At 39.6% G+C, this 17,824-nt stretch overlaps 1 protein-coding gene across 2 annotated transcripts in view; it reads right to left on the minus strand.

Moving 5' to 3' along the window:
- The window catches only part of lrrtm4l1 (leucine rich repeat transmembrane neuronal 4 like 1), a 121,829-nt gene extending 107,208 nt beyond the window's left edge, over positions 1-14,621 (minus strand). For both annotated transcript variants that reach the window (XR_009783500.1, XM_061734440.1), the window contains exon 1: positions 13,964-14,621. Coding sequence is in view for 1 of the 2 variants with exons in the window: in XM_061734440.1 (XP_061590424.1) it covers positions 13,964-13,967 (4 nt within the window). In the remaining variant the exon portion in view is untranslated. The remainder of the gene's footprint in view (positions 1-13,963) is intronic.
- Between the last annotated feature and the right edge of the window lie 3,203 nt (positions 14,622-17,824).

Raw genomic sequence — 17,824 nt, forward strand, 5'->3', positions numbered from 1 at the left:
GGCCTGGGAACGCCTTCGGACTCCCCCCGGAAGAGCTGGAGGAAGAGCTGGAGGAAGAGCTGGAGGAAGTGTCTGGGGTGAAGGAACTCTGGTAATCTCTGTTGACACTGCTGCCGCCGCGACCCTGGAACGGATAAGCGGCGGACGATGGATGGATGGACAAATGTAAACGTAGAGTTCTATGTTCAATAAGAATCAAAATTAGAATGTTTTCACATACATATGGGGGATTCGTCTTGGGTTCTAGTTTTTTTCCTGAGAACTGTCTTGTTAACGAGTGAGGGAAGAATGGAGCAGGAGATTGACAGGTGGATCAGGGTGGAACCTACAGTAATGTGGATCATTTGCCTGTCTGTTGCCTGTCAATATGTGTCCTGACCCTCACTAATGTGTAACTATGGCTAGTGACAGAAAGAACAAGGTCATAAATGCAAGTGGTTGAAATAAGCCTTCTCTGCAGAGAGGATGGACACCTTATTATAAGATAAAGTGAGAAGTTCCACTATTTGGAAGGGACTCAGAATATAGTTGCTGCTCCTCCACATCATCAGACACATAGGAGTCTGGTATGGATGGCTCCTGGATGCCCCAGGGAGGTGTTTCGGGGATGTTCAACCAGGAGGAGGCCCTGTAGCAGACTCAAGAAATGCTGGCAGTAATACATATGTCACTTAACTCAGTACTCCTACCGAGTGACTAGAGTAGGTGACCAAGGAAAAGCTTGGGCCGCTGCAACTCGGGCACGCAGAAGTAAACTTATTACATCTATTTTGAAATCACTGTCAATCCATGTAGTTTGATTGGCTCACAGCTGTGCAGTTTGTTCCCAACTCACACTGTTTGGAATTCCATATTACATCCTTTTTTCAGCTGATCACAGACAATCTCTAATATAAAACTATTGACCAATTTTCAGGTCTGCCACTCTGAAGTGACCTTGGGCAAGGCACTGAACTCCATGTTTTCTCTGAAGTGTTCTGGTGTGTGGTATGAATAGTACTGAATAGACTAAGCAGAAGGATGTGGATGTGGATCTCTAAGACACTGCTTTGTGAACGAGTGAAATGCGGTATGTGCTGTATAGCACTTGGTTGACAAAACTAGAAGAGCGCTATAAAAATACAGTCTGGTTCACGACTGATCTGTAAACACCAATAAGACTACCAGCGGATTAGAGACAGGAAATCCATCTTGGAGAAAATGTTTGCTAAGATTATTTCTTTTCGAGTTATATCATCAATTCAACCAACAGTTTACATCTGATGGTGATTACTGACAAATAAAATTGTCTTTTTTTGACTAATTATTGTTGTCATTTTGAGTTCATACACAAACTTAAATACCATTATTAATTTACACCCAAATGCTCCAATGTTGGGATGCTGAATAAACTGTAAAACACAACAAATAAAAAATATAGAAAAATATTTTCTTATTTAGAATTTTATGGCAGAAACATTTCTCATGGAAACTGAGACAAAGGGAACAGTTTACTGTAAAACTGAATGGCACAAAAAAGAAACACCTAAAGGAACATATTTTATTTATTGAGATTTGAAACAGAGTTACTCACACAGGACCTGAAATCCTTATATTCTACAAAGTGCCTTACAATCTGTTTCTCTTCACACACACTCAGACAGCACATCTTATTATGTAAAGTATGTACTCCATAGCTGGAGCACTTTCTGTCTACAATTGCATGTCTATAAGCGTTTCACCGGCCACTATGGCAGTCCAACATTATCCCCACAGAAGACTGGAAGCCATGTGGTGGGCATAGAGGATCCAACTACTCATCTTCAGCTTGGAAGATTAACACTCTAGATGTGAGGAGCTTCTGCACAAAATTAGCATGAAAATGGTGATGGAGGTGTGTGATGAGGAGGTGGTGGAGGCTGTTCAGCCATTGCTCAATGCCAATTTTCTATCAATGCCTTTCAATTACGAAAACAGTTTTAAATCTCTAAGCCCACGTGTGAAATACAGTATGTTCTCCTTGCAAGACAGCATATATTTCTCAACTAGAGAAATGTCAAAAATATTGTTTCAGAGGGGATTTAGTATAATTCAGATACATAAATAAGTCACCTGTGTGCAGAGAAAAGTGGCTTTTTATTCTAAAGTGTCTAATCTTTTATTTTGAATGTCATTTTGATACCAAACATGTTTTATGTGGCTCTAAATGTTACAGCCACCGAGATTAATGGTTAATATTTTAAACATTTAAATTTCATAGTTGTCTTAATTTTGGCTTAAAGAATCCACTTCAAAAGCAAAATCATAGTGTAGCATGCCAATACAGGTCGATGCTACACAAGCCTACCATATCAAAAGTTTTCAACTTCTGCACACAGAGCCCGTCACAACCAGACTCGACCTGGCAAAAAGTGACAGCTGAAGATCTTCACAAGCTCATAATATCAAAGATCGCAGGAACTGTACAGACACCACCTTTCCTGTGCACAAAACACACACCAAGAGTTGGTTTCCAAATGCGTGCAGAGAGGCAGGGAGCCATGCTGATCAATACGCGTGCTGATGCCAAAGGATCAACACAAACTGCACTGTTTAAGCCGACCACTGTGATCCAAGTCTGCTCTAAACTCTGAGGGGATGACAGTATTGTAGGATGCGCTTGTGTGTTGGTAATCAGCAAACAGTAGGGGTAAGATAGCAGGGTAATTTCTATAAAAAATCTTAAAATTTTTCGTTAAGCAGAAACTCTTATCACATGCTAATAATGAAATGATTAAAATCTTGATCAGGATCATCTTAACCTTATCTGTTGCATAGGATAGTCTGTTATTTATAAATAATCACTGTCATTTCAGTTTGACTTAAAGTGGTTCTTACTTTTGTCATCATGGAATAAAAGAAAAGGAAGCAATCTCATAGCATGTCTAAGACATATAACATGTAATACTGATTCCTTTTTTCTGATTGAAGGGATGGTATTCAGGCTTCCAGTTATTGGTCACTTTTGCATTCATGCTCTTCATGGGTTTACTCAAACATGTCAGTAAAGTGAGGAGAAGAGCCACAGTCCATGCTCAAAATTGGAATCATGCCAGTGGCTTTTTCTACATGTGTTCTACATGTTAAGGCTCGTTGAACCGTCTGTGTAAAGGGCTTAACTGCACTACTCAGTGATAGTCATTTGAAGATTAGAAAATGCAGATTAAGAAAACTGTGATCATTTACTTCACTTGAATATTTGATGTTGTCTTTACTAATCCTGCTTTTTTATGATGAGAAGCGTCAGCACCCCGGGACAACCTATTATCCTTTCAGGAGTTGTGTTCCTCAAGAAAACGTGACATTTGTTCAGTAATATTTCATACCAACAGATGTGTAAAGGGTAGAGTTAAATCTGCTGACATACTGTATACAGTATTATCAGGGAATGTAATAAACCCTTTTAAGATTGGTGAAACCTTGGTAAGTAGTGTTAGGAGTAACATTCTAGACAGATTAACATCATGTCAGAAAAATATTTCTTTTGTGTTTTAATGCAGTGATATAAAACCTTACTTTATGGTACAATTTTAACATGCAGAGAAGAGTCAGAAGGACTTGAATTGACTGTATGACAACTGTAGCCTTCACACAGACGCCTGCTCCACCAGTTGAGCTACCTGGTGTTTCAAAGCTAAAGAATAGATTATTTGGATAAAATATTGGGTTATTTCATGTTGCAATGGTTGAGAAGAAGCGATTAAACAGGTTAAATATCACACAGTCACTCTGTGATTAAGCTAAAGGGGTTCAGGCTTGTAAAGACCACCAGATGCAATTAATGGAAACTTGTGGAACTGGCCTTCAAATGGTCTATAGAGTCGTTGTGAAGAGTTTGATAAAGGTTTGTAAATTATTGACGATGTTGGCCACTTCCCAATATTATCTATGATTAGCAATGATTCATGGGCATCCAAGTATTTACCTGATGTGTCTGCCTCATCTTACAGTCTCAAGAGGCTCTTTTGTTTATCAGTAGTTGGTCTTTGGCTCCTCTGGTTTACTTTCCAATCCCCTTCTGGGCTTTGCCCATGTATTGAGCTTTGCATTTTTTTGGTTGCAATACTACAATAACTTAAAAGATGCATTGTAGTATAGCAACTCTCCAAGCTTCCATGTTGTGCTGAGGCAGGTTATTGGTAGGGAGTTGGTATTGGTAGGGTCGGCTAAAAACAGCCCCCAGCCCTTGATTGACCACTTCGTCTCAGTCTTCTCCATTAGCAGCTGGTTTATTTTTGGTGTGAGGAAGGGCAACAGTTGTTTTATTTTTCCTTTTTCTGTTTTTAAGTCATATGGTTTGTTGTCCCTGTTCCTGGAGAAGCCCAATTTGTCATACTCGAAATTCTTATTTATGTCTGCCATTCTGAGTTTCACCGATTCCTGTTCTGGGAGATGCTTTCAGATTCATTAGCCATAGAGCATTGGTGTCACGTGATGCCGCTTTTTCCCATATCATTTAACATTATTATCCCGTCTCTATCCGGGCTCTGAATGCACCAGTTCTCTCCTCTTATTGGCCTGCCACTGGAACTTTTGGTGAAAAACATTATGTTTATTCTCATCCATCAAATCCCATGGGGCAGTGAAAATTCAATTGACATGAAATAGACACAAAATCATTCAGGCTGGCTGGGTCTGTTAGAGTTTTGGCTGCAGCATATTCTAAAGATAAACTGACAATAGCTGTACTAACTGCCCCACACACTGGCAAAGGGTCAAATTATTTGAAACACAATATTTCTTCTCCTTCACTGCTTTAACAGAGTTCAGTTGGAATATTATGTTTGTGTGACAAATTACATTTTGGCAGGTTATGCAGCACTGCTTCCCCTTTAAGAATCAGTTCACATGACCTGAGATATTCATGTAAAACTGACTGACAGGTTTTTCCACCAATTATGTTGTGACAATGTAGAGCACAGTCTGGTATTCTGATTTCAAGGTATAGAACACTTTCAGAAAGTCTTAAAGCTTGTTTTTTTTATGAAGAGAAATCTAATTTGACATGCTTGTTAAGAGTAGCTGCTTGGTATTCCTTCAAATCTAATTTTGCATCTATGGGGGTACCACTCATCACTCTGGCAAATTAAAATTCAAGTAGTCCTGGAAATAATTTTTGCAACAGTCTGCAAGAGCTACCATGTCAAAGTAAGGCTTGTTATTGAGGCACATAACGTTGCAAATGAACTACCCATCATTGGCTAGCAACACTCCTAATGTTTCTTCATAAAGGATAGAAAAACAGAATTAGTCCAGGAAGTACCAGTTTTTTTTGCAAAATAAGTGCTTTACTTTTGTACAGTCGTTTAATTTAGCTGGCATCAGAGGGCTTTTGTAGATGTTTGCCATCATTCTGCGCATCTGCATAAACCAATGAGATTTTGGCTAACAGGCTGCAGGCTCACTGGTCTAACTGGTGTTCTTATTGACTTTTCGTGTTTTATGCAACAATTGCATAGGTATGTTTTTAAGGTGTTAAGTGCATTTACATGATCTTACAAAAAAATATTTAAAAGTTAGTTAAAACTAAAATAAGAGTTTTAAAATGCATGTAAACATCTAAAGTCCGATTTACTTTGATAATATCGAATTTATAGTCAGACTAACACACAGATTCTGAAAGTTGAGTATATACATGACCTTTAATCGGGTTGCCCTGTACTTTGACCAAGAAGGACTAGTAGAAGCCAATAGAGCTCAGGACCCCCGTAATCCTGAACTTCAGAGTGAATTTACCACGCAATTAAGCCCAAAAAATAAAGAAAACTATGTTGCTAAACTTGAAAGACTCATTATTACTGACACTTACAACGCTCCAGGAGTAAAGCATTGAAACTGCAACGGGGCTGCCAGGCCTCCAATATCCCGACATCTACGACTCTCTGATCAAATTTCCTTCATCCTACTCCAGAAATTCTCTTAAAAATGACTAAGGTCTGGAGGGGTATAAATGGAACGTTATGCCCTGGATTTGTGAACAACATTCAAACTCTGTCAGCAAAAATATTATTGTATCATTACTGGAAGTGTAAGTGGCACTTCATTCATTTAAAGGAGCTTGAGGCCGGATTGTGGCAAGATTTATGAAAAAAATCCGTATACATTTTAAGTTTTCTAGTAATAATGTCAGATGAAGCGTTCCAAACCCAAAAGAATGAGCCCTCTAGTGTATCTCTCCTTTGCCTTGAACAGGCTGTGTGCTGCAAAATGTGCTGCAATTCGGTCCCGAATTTCCCGCGCTGGGCTGCGGATGTGACGTCACATGACGTTGCATGCACGTTCTCCCCGTTCTCCCGTGCCGGCTTCACTGTTGGCTGCAGTACCCCCGACGGCCGTCGTGGTGAAGGGTGGCGCTAGAGAGTCTCATTTCTTAAAAGCAGCCTCAAGCTCCTTTAATTAACAAAGACGCTAAATAAAGGCAAAACACCAACAGTCAGCGTAGACTAATGTATTCGGCGTGGTCATTAGAATCAAATTTTAGCGTGGATTTTTGCCGGATTCATTTTAAGGCACCACCTCATGCATTAATTTCATATATCTATGTTAATAGTTATCATGCAGGTGCCTTTTTAAAAACATCTTTAGGAATGACCTTCATCTGAAGACATGGGTAGTGGTCATAAGGGTGGTGTTCTGCTTGGAGCCCACTGCAACTGCATGACTGGATTTCAGTGAGAGCTTCTCTCATGTGTCAGTGGTTTTGTTTACATTCTAGAGTGGTGCACACTGGGAATTCTGATGTCACCGTTCAGAGGTTTATATAGAGCAATACAGTGGATAAAAACAAACAAACAAAGAAACAAACAACAACAAACCAGAGGGATGCTTTAGAAAACTAGGATAGCGGATTAAGCCGGGATTTTCCTGATATACTAGCAGAATTAAGCCTGGATTCAGTTTCACAAAAGCAGTAGCACATAAATTACCATGGCGATATATCCAGGCTTGTTAGACCAGGCTAACAGCCAGGCTCAGTTAAGCCTGGTCCCTTAGCTGTTCAGTCAGCGATCGCGCCAACAAGAAACCAAGGTGTTTTGTCTGTGATTCCGTTTTTTTTTATCTGTCTCTTTTGGACTTAAAAAAAAAAAAGTCAAAATTTTGCCCATTTTTGGATGACCTTGTCGATGATGAAGCACTTATATTGAGAAGGGCTTTCAGACGAAGAGTGTTTCCGGATAGGTCCTAATGTACCTGCTGGCTTTTCCCGACAATTACCTTCATGAGCACTACTGCATTTCTAAGGATGCCATCCGCTACCTGTGCAGACTACAGGGTCCCAAAATTCAGCACTGCACCAAGCGGAGCCACGCTCTCATCGTTGCACAGATGATCTAGGTTGGGAGTGGACCAAATATTTTGAAAGTGGTCCTACATGCAGTCAGGGATGCTGAAAATCTTAGCAAAGCCACTATTTGCCGCACCATCAGAAAAGTGTATTTGACAAGAGTGTATTTGGCATTGAAAGAATATGTCCACATCTCCATAACCTTCCCCACCCATTTTTTGGAATTGACTCATTTATTTCAGTCATTCCACCATTAACCAAATTCATATCAACCTAGTGTGGACAGGGGCCAATAACCTATATGCCTTTAAATAATACAGTCAGTCAGTCCATATCATACTACAGAAATGTGTGAATATGTTGCATATTCAGTAGTGGAATTAGTTTATTTTGTTTAGTTTATTTAGTTTATTTCGAACATGTAAAAAAAAAAAGAAAAAAGACAAGAAAACAAATACAGGTGGGCATTTCACCACATAAAGAAAAAACGAACATCAAAACACAAACATCAATACATGGTACACAATGTACCATGTATGAAAGGGGCCGTTTCTATGGGGGGAACACAGTCAGTGGTCCAGTCATTTTTGTACTGTATAAATATTGATAAGATGTGTAACAAAAAAGAGTAACGTGAATTTTTTTTTTTTTAAAGGTGTTAAGGACAGGAAATGGGTATAGGTATTTAGGCTATGTACCCATTCAGGCGATCCACTATTGTTTGCCATGCCAGTGCCATGGCAATGTTTCCTTTCTTCCGTGTGTGCTTCATTTCTTCATAAGCCTCCATCAAAAGAGATGAGATGAGAAGTATGGCGGACACAATTTATGCGTTGTAGAATCAGTGAATCTATGATCGAGCTCATGGTCTTTTGAAGAAATCTGTGGACATGCATTTACCTGTATTACTTAGACCTGGCTTGACAAAGGCTTGACAAAGCACATCCTTAGCCTGGTTTGGCCTTTGTGAAACGGATGAAGCCAGGATTAACTGATCGCACTATGTTAAACCTGGATTTATCTCTTGTCCTCGATTTCTTAATCCTGCTTTTGTGAAACAGCCCTCAGGACATATGAAATTTAAAAAGATGTAAGTCTGTCTAGATCAGACTCTAAAAAAAGAAGAGTTGAGAAAACTTTAAAAAGTCACCAGCTGTGCAACCTTTTAGAGCAACCTCAACTAGATGAATGTCTGTTATGTGACTCTATATCAAGTGGGTCAGTCAAATTCTAAATTTACTGTTTATTAAATCTAGGATATCCATCCAGATAGATTTGTGCATTTGAGTTGTAACAGCTCACAACTACTGTATGGTTGTTTCAACCTCTTCAGAGCTCTTTTCAAGTTATGCCACATGCATTGAATAATAACTAATAATGACTACTATATATTTATTCATGATCTATACCCACTTAATCCTACACAGGGTCACTGGGATCTGCTGGAGCCCATCCCGGCTATGCAGGAGTACACCCTGGACAGTTCAGCAGTCCATCACAGGGCCACACATAGACAGTCAAGCATACACGCTCACACCTACGAGCAATTTAGAATCATCAATCAACCTAGATACATGCTTTTGGACTGTTGGAGGAAGCTGGAGTACCCAGAGAAAACACACGCAAGCACAGGGAGGACACGCAAAGTCCACGCAGAAAGACTCTTGAAGGGCCAGGAATCACATCAGGAACCTTCTTGCTGTAAGGCAACAGTACTAAGCACTAAGCCAATGTGCTGCTTGATTAATATATCATTCTCATTTATTCAATAACAATTATCATTGTTCAACGGTGCTGCATTGGCCTTTGGCTAATTGATTTGTTTCAAAAGAATTTCAAATAAACTAATAAACAAACAAAAATGTAAAACGTTTTTTTCTCTAAAAACAAACAACAAAAGGCTGTTGACCTCTAATTTCAATACTACAATACTGCAAAAATCTGGTATTTTTGATCAAGGTTTTTGTACCGTCCGTTTCTCAGGCTTCTTCTGCTGCAGTTATGCTGTTCTATTCCTCTTATTCAAAGGAGCATGTTTACAGCGATAAATAGCAGATTTAACAATGTCCTCCTGCCAGAAAATGTTGATATTTTTTAGAAGATCTGTGCCCCATCACGTTTTCTGATGAAACACATAGATGGGGCATCAACAGCAGCAGCCAGTGAGAGCTCTCTGCAGCACCACTAACTCAGGTCAGTCTAAAGATTGACGTTGATATATGTGAGCGTTCCCAGACGTTTTCAGATGCCTTAACAAAGACAAGTAAAAAACCAACAGTATTGTATAAATAGTCTTTCACAATTTATTCAATAACAAGTGTCCTCGGTGTCTTTAACAATGTAGCATTTAGGTTATTACATTGTGCAAGTGATGATTTAATTAAACATTTTTCAACCACAGCCACTGTCAACCTCTAAATGAATATGAGTAATGAAAGACGTGCACACATTTAAAAAGAAAACTGTGGAACTGTGATTTTTTTTCCACAAAAAAATGTTTTAATCCATTTTCAAAGATTCTACTTTGTGGACAATTTACTTCTATAAATTTTGCAACAAATTGCAAAGGCATCTATTTCCTTCTCAAGGAGACAAATCTGGCTCATTTGGGTTGACAAGTTTGTGCTTCAACTGATATACATCAGGCTGAAAAACACACCACAAGGGAAGCGCTGCTTCCACAAAAGTAACATGACACAACACAACAGAGAAGACTAGAGGATTTATTTATCTAATGCAAGAAACAGCAGTGCCACCTGGTAGACTGGACAGATGAACGGACCAGCACTCTGCTCGCATAGGAGTCCTCTCAGAATCGTTTCCTCTGACAGAAAATAGCTTCACTCCTGACGAAGAGAGCGTTATTGACGCTCCCTAAGTCAGATGCAAAGGAACGTTAAAACATTTTTTGTACCCCACAAAAAAGTCACCCCCAATTTCAGTATGACAGGAAAAGTAAATACTATGGAGATACCACAACCATTACTATTGTACCGCAATAAAAGCATTTATTTATACCATAAAGTTTGACATTTCAACAACAGTCTACAAGGGTTATGAGGTTTTTGGAGGCAGGAAGAAGTGGTAAATCAGAGAAATACATATGTCTAATTATTTTTAGCCCTAAGGGGAGTTGATATGGCCTCATATCACGTCATCCAAGAAAGTGCCTAAAAATATCTACTGAACATGCAAGTGTGGATACGATCATGTAAAATCAGTCACAGAGTTTAAAAGTCTTGCAATGAAAACTTTTAAAGGCTTTCTTAATGTATGAGCTTTGCCATATAGGCTTCAATTGAATAAATCCTCACCTTTGAGGCATACAGAGACACTGAACATAGCGTATGTCCCTCCATAAAGCTAGGATCTTCAGGTGGAACTTGGGGTAGGATTTGAAAGAGCTTGGCCGACGAGAGAAATCAGAAGCCATGTGAAAGATGACAACACCTTGCTCCTCAAATAGACATATAAGCAAGATGGAGTAATTAGAATGAACCACGTAGAGCGCTGAGAGCAAGCTTGAGACGCAGCTCGCCTCGTCTGCCTAAATTAGCTGACAGGAGTCGCTTTATGTAGGTGCTGGAAAAACACTTCAGTTCTATTCAATTTAATAGAGAAATACCAACACCCGAAGGACAATTATATAAATAATGGGTTATTAATTAACTTATTACCTGAATATGAAAGTATTTGCGACTCTCCACTCTGCTGCCGCAGTACACTGATAAAAAAATATAATCTGGCCACCATAACATTTTAATTTAAATGTATCAGTTGAAATTAAAGGGAACTTCTCATGTGTATTTGTATATGTTTTAATTATTTTTTTTAAGAGAAATTAGAGTAATTTCATGTAGCTCATACAACCCTTTTAATTTTCTTTTAAATAAGTGGCCTCTGGTGGCCATCTGAAAAATGATTGTTGTTGTAAAAGCTAAAAATGTTTCTGCCTTCATCACGTCCATGTAATTGAAATGGCAGATTAGCACCAAATTGAAATGTCATTTTCATAATACTTCTAAGTTATCCATATTTCATTTATTAAGATAGAAGAAAATGCTGCAAAACTATTTCAAATGTAAAGACAAGCAAAAAAAGAAAGAAAAGGCAAACAAATACAGGGTCCAGTGAGCCTGACTGACATCAAGTATACAATATATCATTATTTAGTGTGGTTGCAGTCTTTTCGTCATGCTAGCTCGGCTCCCAGCACCTACTGTCAGGCTTTGTCCTCAGGTCTGAGTCCCTATATTCAGCTGCATGGAATTCACTGTGAGGGGTGCATTGTTTGGGCAAGTCATTCACTGCTCTGTTATCACTTCAACACCTCGAGGGAAATACACCAACAGGACCATTGAGGCCAAAAGAAAAAAGGAAAAAAAAAAAGAGAATCACTACAGTCACCCACCAGTATGAAGAACAAATCTGAAGTGAAGTGCTACGTTTTTGACATTTTCATTGCATGGTTTGTGATAGAGTGAAAATAACATTAAACTTTATCAAATCACAGCTGATGGAGACTTTGAGTTATGCTCAGGGTGAGACAAAACTGCCACTCGCTGAAAGAATAACCCTTACTTGTTAAGCTATTTTAAAATTAAGCAGCTGCAGATGCATCCAAGGTTTCAGTTCCTGCTTTACAGCAACACGTTGTGCTAATGCTTCATTTGTAAAACATAGAGGCTTTGATTACAGGGATGCCCATACACTACATCCAATTAAATTAACTTACTTTAACTTTGCAATTTAAGTATGATAATGACCACATAAGTCCGAGATGTTGAGAAGCTAACCATAACCACAGGTAATTTCTGTTCTTATTCGAAAGAACTGGAGCTCAGGTTTAAAGGAAAAGTCTCCACAGCCTAATTAGTGTCTGTCTGCTGTAGAAAATCAGTGGATTATTTGATAAATTGAAAATTTCTTTATGGCTTATCGCTTTGTTGTGCTTGCCGGAGCAGCTCTACTACTGAAGAGGAGTGCCCGCCGTCAGAGTGGGGAACATTTTGTGGATCCTCTATTATTTATGCTCTTACTTATGTCCAGCTGAAATTGTGGGCTCTTTGTGCTGTTTGTTATTGTGGGAGGATGGAGTGAATAGAAATTCCACAGCTTAACACACAAATACGTGGTTACATTCATCACTATCGGGATTATACAGTACACGTGAATATTTGGCATGTTATAGATTAAAAATAATAATCTTGCTGCATTGCTTATTACTATTATTAGTGTTTGAGCTAATTGAGTTTTTAATAGATGCTATTCACACTCAAATTAAATTAATTTGTCAATGCATAAGGCAGCTGTATTTTCTAAATGGAACTCTTTTCTGATAGTGGACTGTACAGATGATAAATCTTGATGATGTCAATCTAACTGATGAATTCAGGCTAGACAACCTGTCCTTATGATTGATCATCCCATTGAGGGGAACAAGGATGTGTATGGGATGAATGTCTCAGAGCTTCAGTCAGAAGTGTGCATATCCTGACAAATGCAACCACTTATTAGGGGTTACAGTAATTACATCACATAATTAAAGCTGTAATAGCATGTGCTCATTATCTGCAGCAAGCTGCTCATTACTTGGGAAAACGCCACAATTCTGCACAGATGTGTGGGCTGCATGCATCCTTCTAGTCAGTCTTCAAGAGATAGGGAGAAATAATGATTTAGACAAAAAAAAAAGACGGAAAGAAAGGGGAGCAGAATGTATTGAATAAGTAAGTGATCAAGAGGACCAAAAATGAGTGGCATGGGTGCAGATTGGAAACACCTCAAACGGTTTCTTCCCCTGTGCGCAGCGCATACTATTTTAGACGTTTCCACGTTTGTGTGCCCGTAATCATAGTCGTTCAGAGCAAATTTCAACCACAAAGATCGCTTTGACAGAAAGCGTACGAGAAACGTCTAGAGAGACTTTTTTTTTTTTTTTTATGAGAACAGAGTCGAGGCTGCTTGAAAGTGACGGCATCATTTGAGCGCACAGGTTCAGAGGCGATTCTGAGCAGCCACAATTCTTCTGAGCCCTCCGATCAGATACTGACAAAATAACATCAAATAACTGAAAAAAGAAATTAATAAAAAATAGATGTGTGGGTTAGTGAGGCTGAACGGTGAGTTTAGCTTTGGAGCGCCAACAGTCAGTAAAATGGAGGAGGTGATCGGTAGTGTGGGATGAGATAGGTGCCCAGAGCTGTCAGGGGAAGAGAAGGGGGGGGGATGTGGGGGGTTTGGGATGGAGTCAAAACATGTCAGAGCTCTGGAGGAAGAGTCAGGGAGGATATTATGGTGAAGCCAAATTAAGCAATCACATTTCAATTATTTTGACTGTCGTTAAAGGTCAGATTTAGAGAGAGTCAATAAACTTGTTAGTGCAGCTTTTTACCAATTGTAGGCTATGGGTACTGTACATATGTGAATGTGAGCGTCATGGTTTTAACACAAATAAGGAAAACGTATTTAAACTGTAAACTAAAAAAAAAAAAATGAAAATGTAAAAGTGTGGGCTACTCTTGCTTTGATAAACTGGTGCCAGCTTGTTTCGCATGGATTTCCCAAGAAAGATTTGTGGAAAAAAACATCATTTTTACACATCAGCACACCTTCAAGTGGCAGCAATCTTTTCAAAATGACAGTATTTCCATGACTTACCCATGTTGTCTCATCGGTCCTTTTCCTCCGTCCTCACCAGCGCAATCAGTCGCACAAATCACGACTTCCTCGCTGTCGCCTTTTCCTGCCAATGCGTGAGGGTCCGTGGAGCTCCGTGTGCTTTTCACGCCAAGAGTGACCCACCTGCCCTCATTGTCAAATACAAAAAAAAAAAAAAAAGAAAAAGAAGAGGGGGACAAATGTTTCCCCGCAATAAAAAGATTTTAAAGTTTGCGCTCATGGCCCATGACGCAGCGCAACTTTCCAGCCTTGTCGCCGATAAATAACCACCAAAGCTCCAACTTGAAAGTCACCACCCTGACTGATCGAGGTTCTCTCAGCCTGTTAGACCCATGCTGTCTGACCGAGAGGCATCAACAGGACCGATTACAAACTGCTCAATGTGAGAGGTGAAGGAGAGCTGCAGCGTTCAGCAGGGGTGTGTGGAGGTTCAGTGTCCTCTGCGCAAACATCCAGCGGAGCGGCGGGGGATCGAGGCGGGGAGCGGAGACAGGCACGGCCACAGTCGGGGATCCCGTGCACTGACGAGCAGGTCTGCGACGTGTGCGCGCCTGGCACAGCCGGGGGACGTGTGCGTGCGTGCGGGGTTTAGAAAAGGGAGAAAGAGAGCAAAAACGCACGATCCGACGCGCGGCTTTTACTACTGCAGGCAGATATGTTCAAATGTGGCATTGGCTTAAATGTTCTTGTTGCTCCCCTTCTTCCATGTTTAACACCTGCAACGCAAATTAACTGCTGCTGCGGCCGCCGTCACCGACTCATGTCGCTCATGTTGTTATGCAGGTGTTGTGGAGGATGCGGGCTACATGTGGTCATCATGACAGCGTGAGTGGGAAGCCTGCATGATCCCACCTCGTGTTGCATAATTATTGCAGATGGGAGGTATCAATTGCAGCGTGCTTGTTAGAGCAGACTGCTGAAAATGCTCTTACGAACACATTCAAATATAATATTGTGATATATTCCAAGCAGCGACATACGCAAGTCTTAAGCATTTCTGGTCTTCTTGTCGTGTTATGAAAGTTTTAATGACCATAGTGCTATTTTTCCAGTGTCTCTATTAAGATCCGACACGCACACACACACACACACACACACACACACACACACACACACACACACACACACACACACACACACACACACACATAGCCACTCAGTCACATACATATACACACACATACACAGCCACACAAACATATACATACACACACACACACATAGCCACAAAGACATGTACACACACGTACGCACACACACACACACACACACACACACACACACACACACACACACACACACACACACACACACACACACACACACACACACACACACACACACACACACACACACACAAGAAAGCCTACAGCATATTAAAGGTTGACCAAATTGAAGGTTGGCCATCATTGTTGGAATAACTGTTTGTACTCTAATAAAAAATGCATAATATTTAGAATAAAATGAAGCTATAGGCAAAAGTTTGTATTTAGCATGCCCTAAGCACAGGTTTTTAGGAAACAAGGCAAAACAGATGATTGCAATGATATTATTGAGACTGCATTCTGTTTAGGTTTAAGAGTTTTCAGTGTAATAAGACCATATGCATGGAGATTCTAAACATGTGTTTCAAATGTTGTTCATGTGTCATTTCCACAACAATTAGAACTTGGCTCGGATTTATCTTTAAAAACTTTGACTCAAAATCTGTTTTTTATGCACTATTCCTTTATCTTCCTTAGAAAAAGTGAACTACAGTAACACTGAGAAAAGAAAACAGAAAGTTCTCGGGTTCACACAGCAGCATTGTTTTGAAATCAGATCACAGCTTTGGTTGTCAGCTTGTTTTTGTCCATAAATTTCCATTTTTATTTGTACCTGTTTAATTACATTTTCTTCCGTGCAACAAACAGGCTACTTACCAGAGGACAGACTGTTTAAAATGCAAACTATATCTTAAAGAGCTTCAAATGTTCTTAAAGTTGTTGCTCTAAAGAATAAAGTTTTTAAAATATCATTGTGTGAGTTATATATTTTTTAAACTAATCTTCAAAGGCAGCAGACATATAACAAGAAACTGGAACTATTTCAATACAAACTGATCAACTGAGATAAAAACTGCATGTTTCCCAACCTTATTAGTTGTTTTCCTGCTGGGGGCAAGACATCTGCAGCAGTCTGGCATTGTATGTCTGAACTGACAGTAGCGCAGTAATCTTTAATGGTCAAAACTCCTTTGAATGTGCGGGCTGGTGTGAGCTAGTCAGATACTCTTCATTTATGGATGGATGTCACAGAAGAAGCTGCCCATATATATATATATATATATATATATATATATATATATATATATATATATATATATATATATATATATATATATATATATATATATATATATATAGTGCCATCCATATGTCTTAGATTGAAAAATTACATAACATACAGGAGAGGTGACTCGTTAAGGGTGTAATCTACATCTCACCCACTGATACCTAATATATGCCCTTGTCTTAAGGCTGAAATATGCTTCTGCGTCACACCAACGCAGAGCACACGCCGCAGCCGTGACGCCGTGCTGAACCCTTCGGACTTCTCCGTCTCTTCATTTGGTCGCGGTGCAGTACCCCCCGAGGCCACTAGTTAGCGATCTTTTTCTGAATGGTTTATCCGACTTTTTCCAGTCACAGTAAATCAAAGAGATAAGGACAACTATTGTGCAAAAAACAAAAACAAAAAAAATCACACATAAACGAAGAAAAGAGCCCTGGAAGTTCACTACTGATTCAAACCGGAAACCGGAAATGCTTCGCTTTCAAACGAACCAATCACAGCCCTCTCGGTCTGCGTGTGGACGGCGTCTCCTCGACGCGTAGTTACAATTTTCAGGAGGTGCACGTCAGTGACGGCGCAGGTGACGGCGTGTCCTCTGCGTCGATCCAAACCACACGCCGTAGGCACGGCGTCATTTTGACGCAGAAGCATAATTCAGCCTTTACTATGACTGAATAAACTGAAGCAGGTACAGAAATTAGAAAGATGGGTGTATTCCCCTGCGTTGAACTTTGACCACGGCCTTTTGGTAAATCTTTGAAGAAAGTGTTGTGTGTGTGTGTGTGTTTTACTTAACAAGCGACAAACTGTTATTGCATGGCACAAGTCACTGAAATGAATGGGTCTTAGAGTGCAGCAGCACGGCTATTGAGTTCAATGTCAAAAGGGTTATAAAAAGAAGTTTAGATAGCAAAGGATATTGAATCAATGTCGAATTATGGTCAAAAAGTTTGATTTTTGGTTAAGGTTGATGATTGATGGTGGACAAACCATCAATCAATCATTCAATTCTAATGCCAATGTGTAATCAATGTTGAATCAACGTATTCTGTTTGTTGCAGACCAAGCTTCAACCTGGATTCAGTGTTTCTGCCTCAACACATTTCAATGCGATTCATTCATATTTTGCTATCATGGAACAGACCAAAGTGGAACTGTTGGAAAGTGAATAAATACATAAATAAATAAATAAATAAAGAAAGAAAGAAATTAATTAAGCATATCAGCACAAATACCTCAAACCAATGATGAAGCATGTTGGTAAAGGGTAGATGACATGGGATTATTTTGTAGCTATACAAACCTGGTCTTTATGCCTGAATTGTGGCGAACATGAAAGAGAGTCAAATGTGAGGTCATCTGTCTCATAGGTAATAAGCTGATAAGCTGAAACTGAGACATGCAACACCAAAAACTATCCTAAAGCAAACCAAATGTAAATCTACAACTAAGTGGCTCAAAAAGAAAGGGGTCAGTGTGTTGCAGTGATCCAGTTTAATTCCAGAC

Source organism: Cololabis saira, chromosome 11, assembly GCF_033807715.1.
Source record: "Cololabis saira isolate AMF1-May2022 chromosome 11, fColSai1.1, whole genome shotgun sequence".
NCBI lineage: Eukaryota > Metazoa > Chordata > Actinopteri > Beloniformes > Belonidae > Cololabis > Cololabis saira.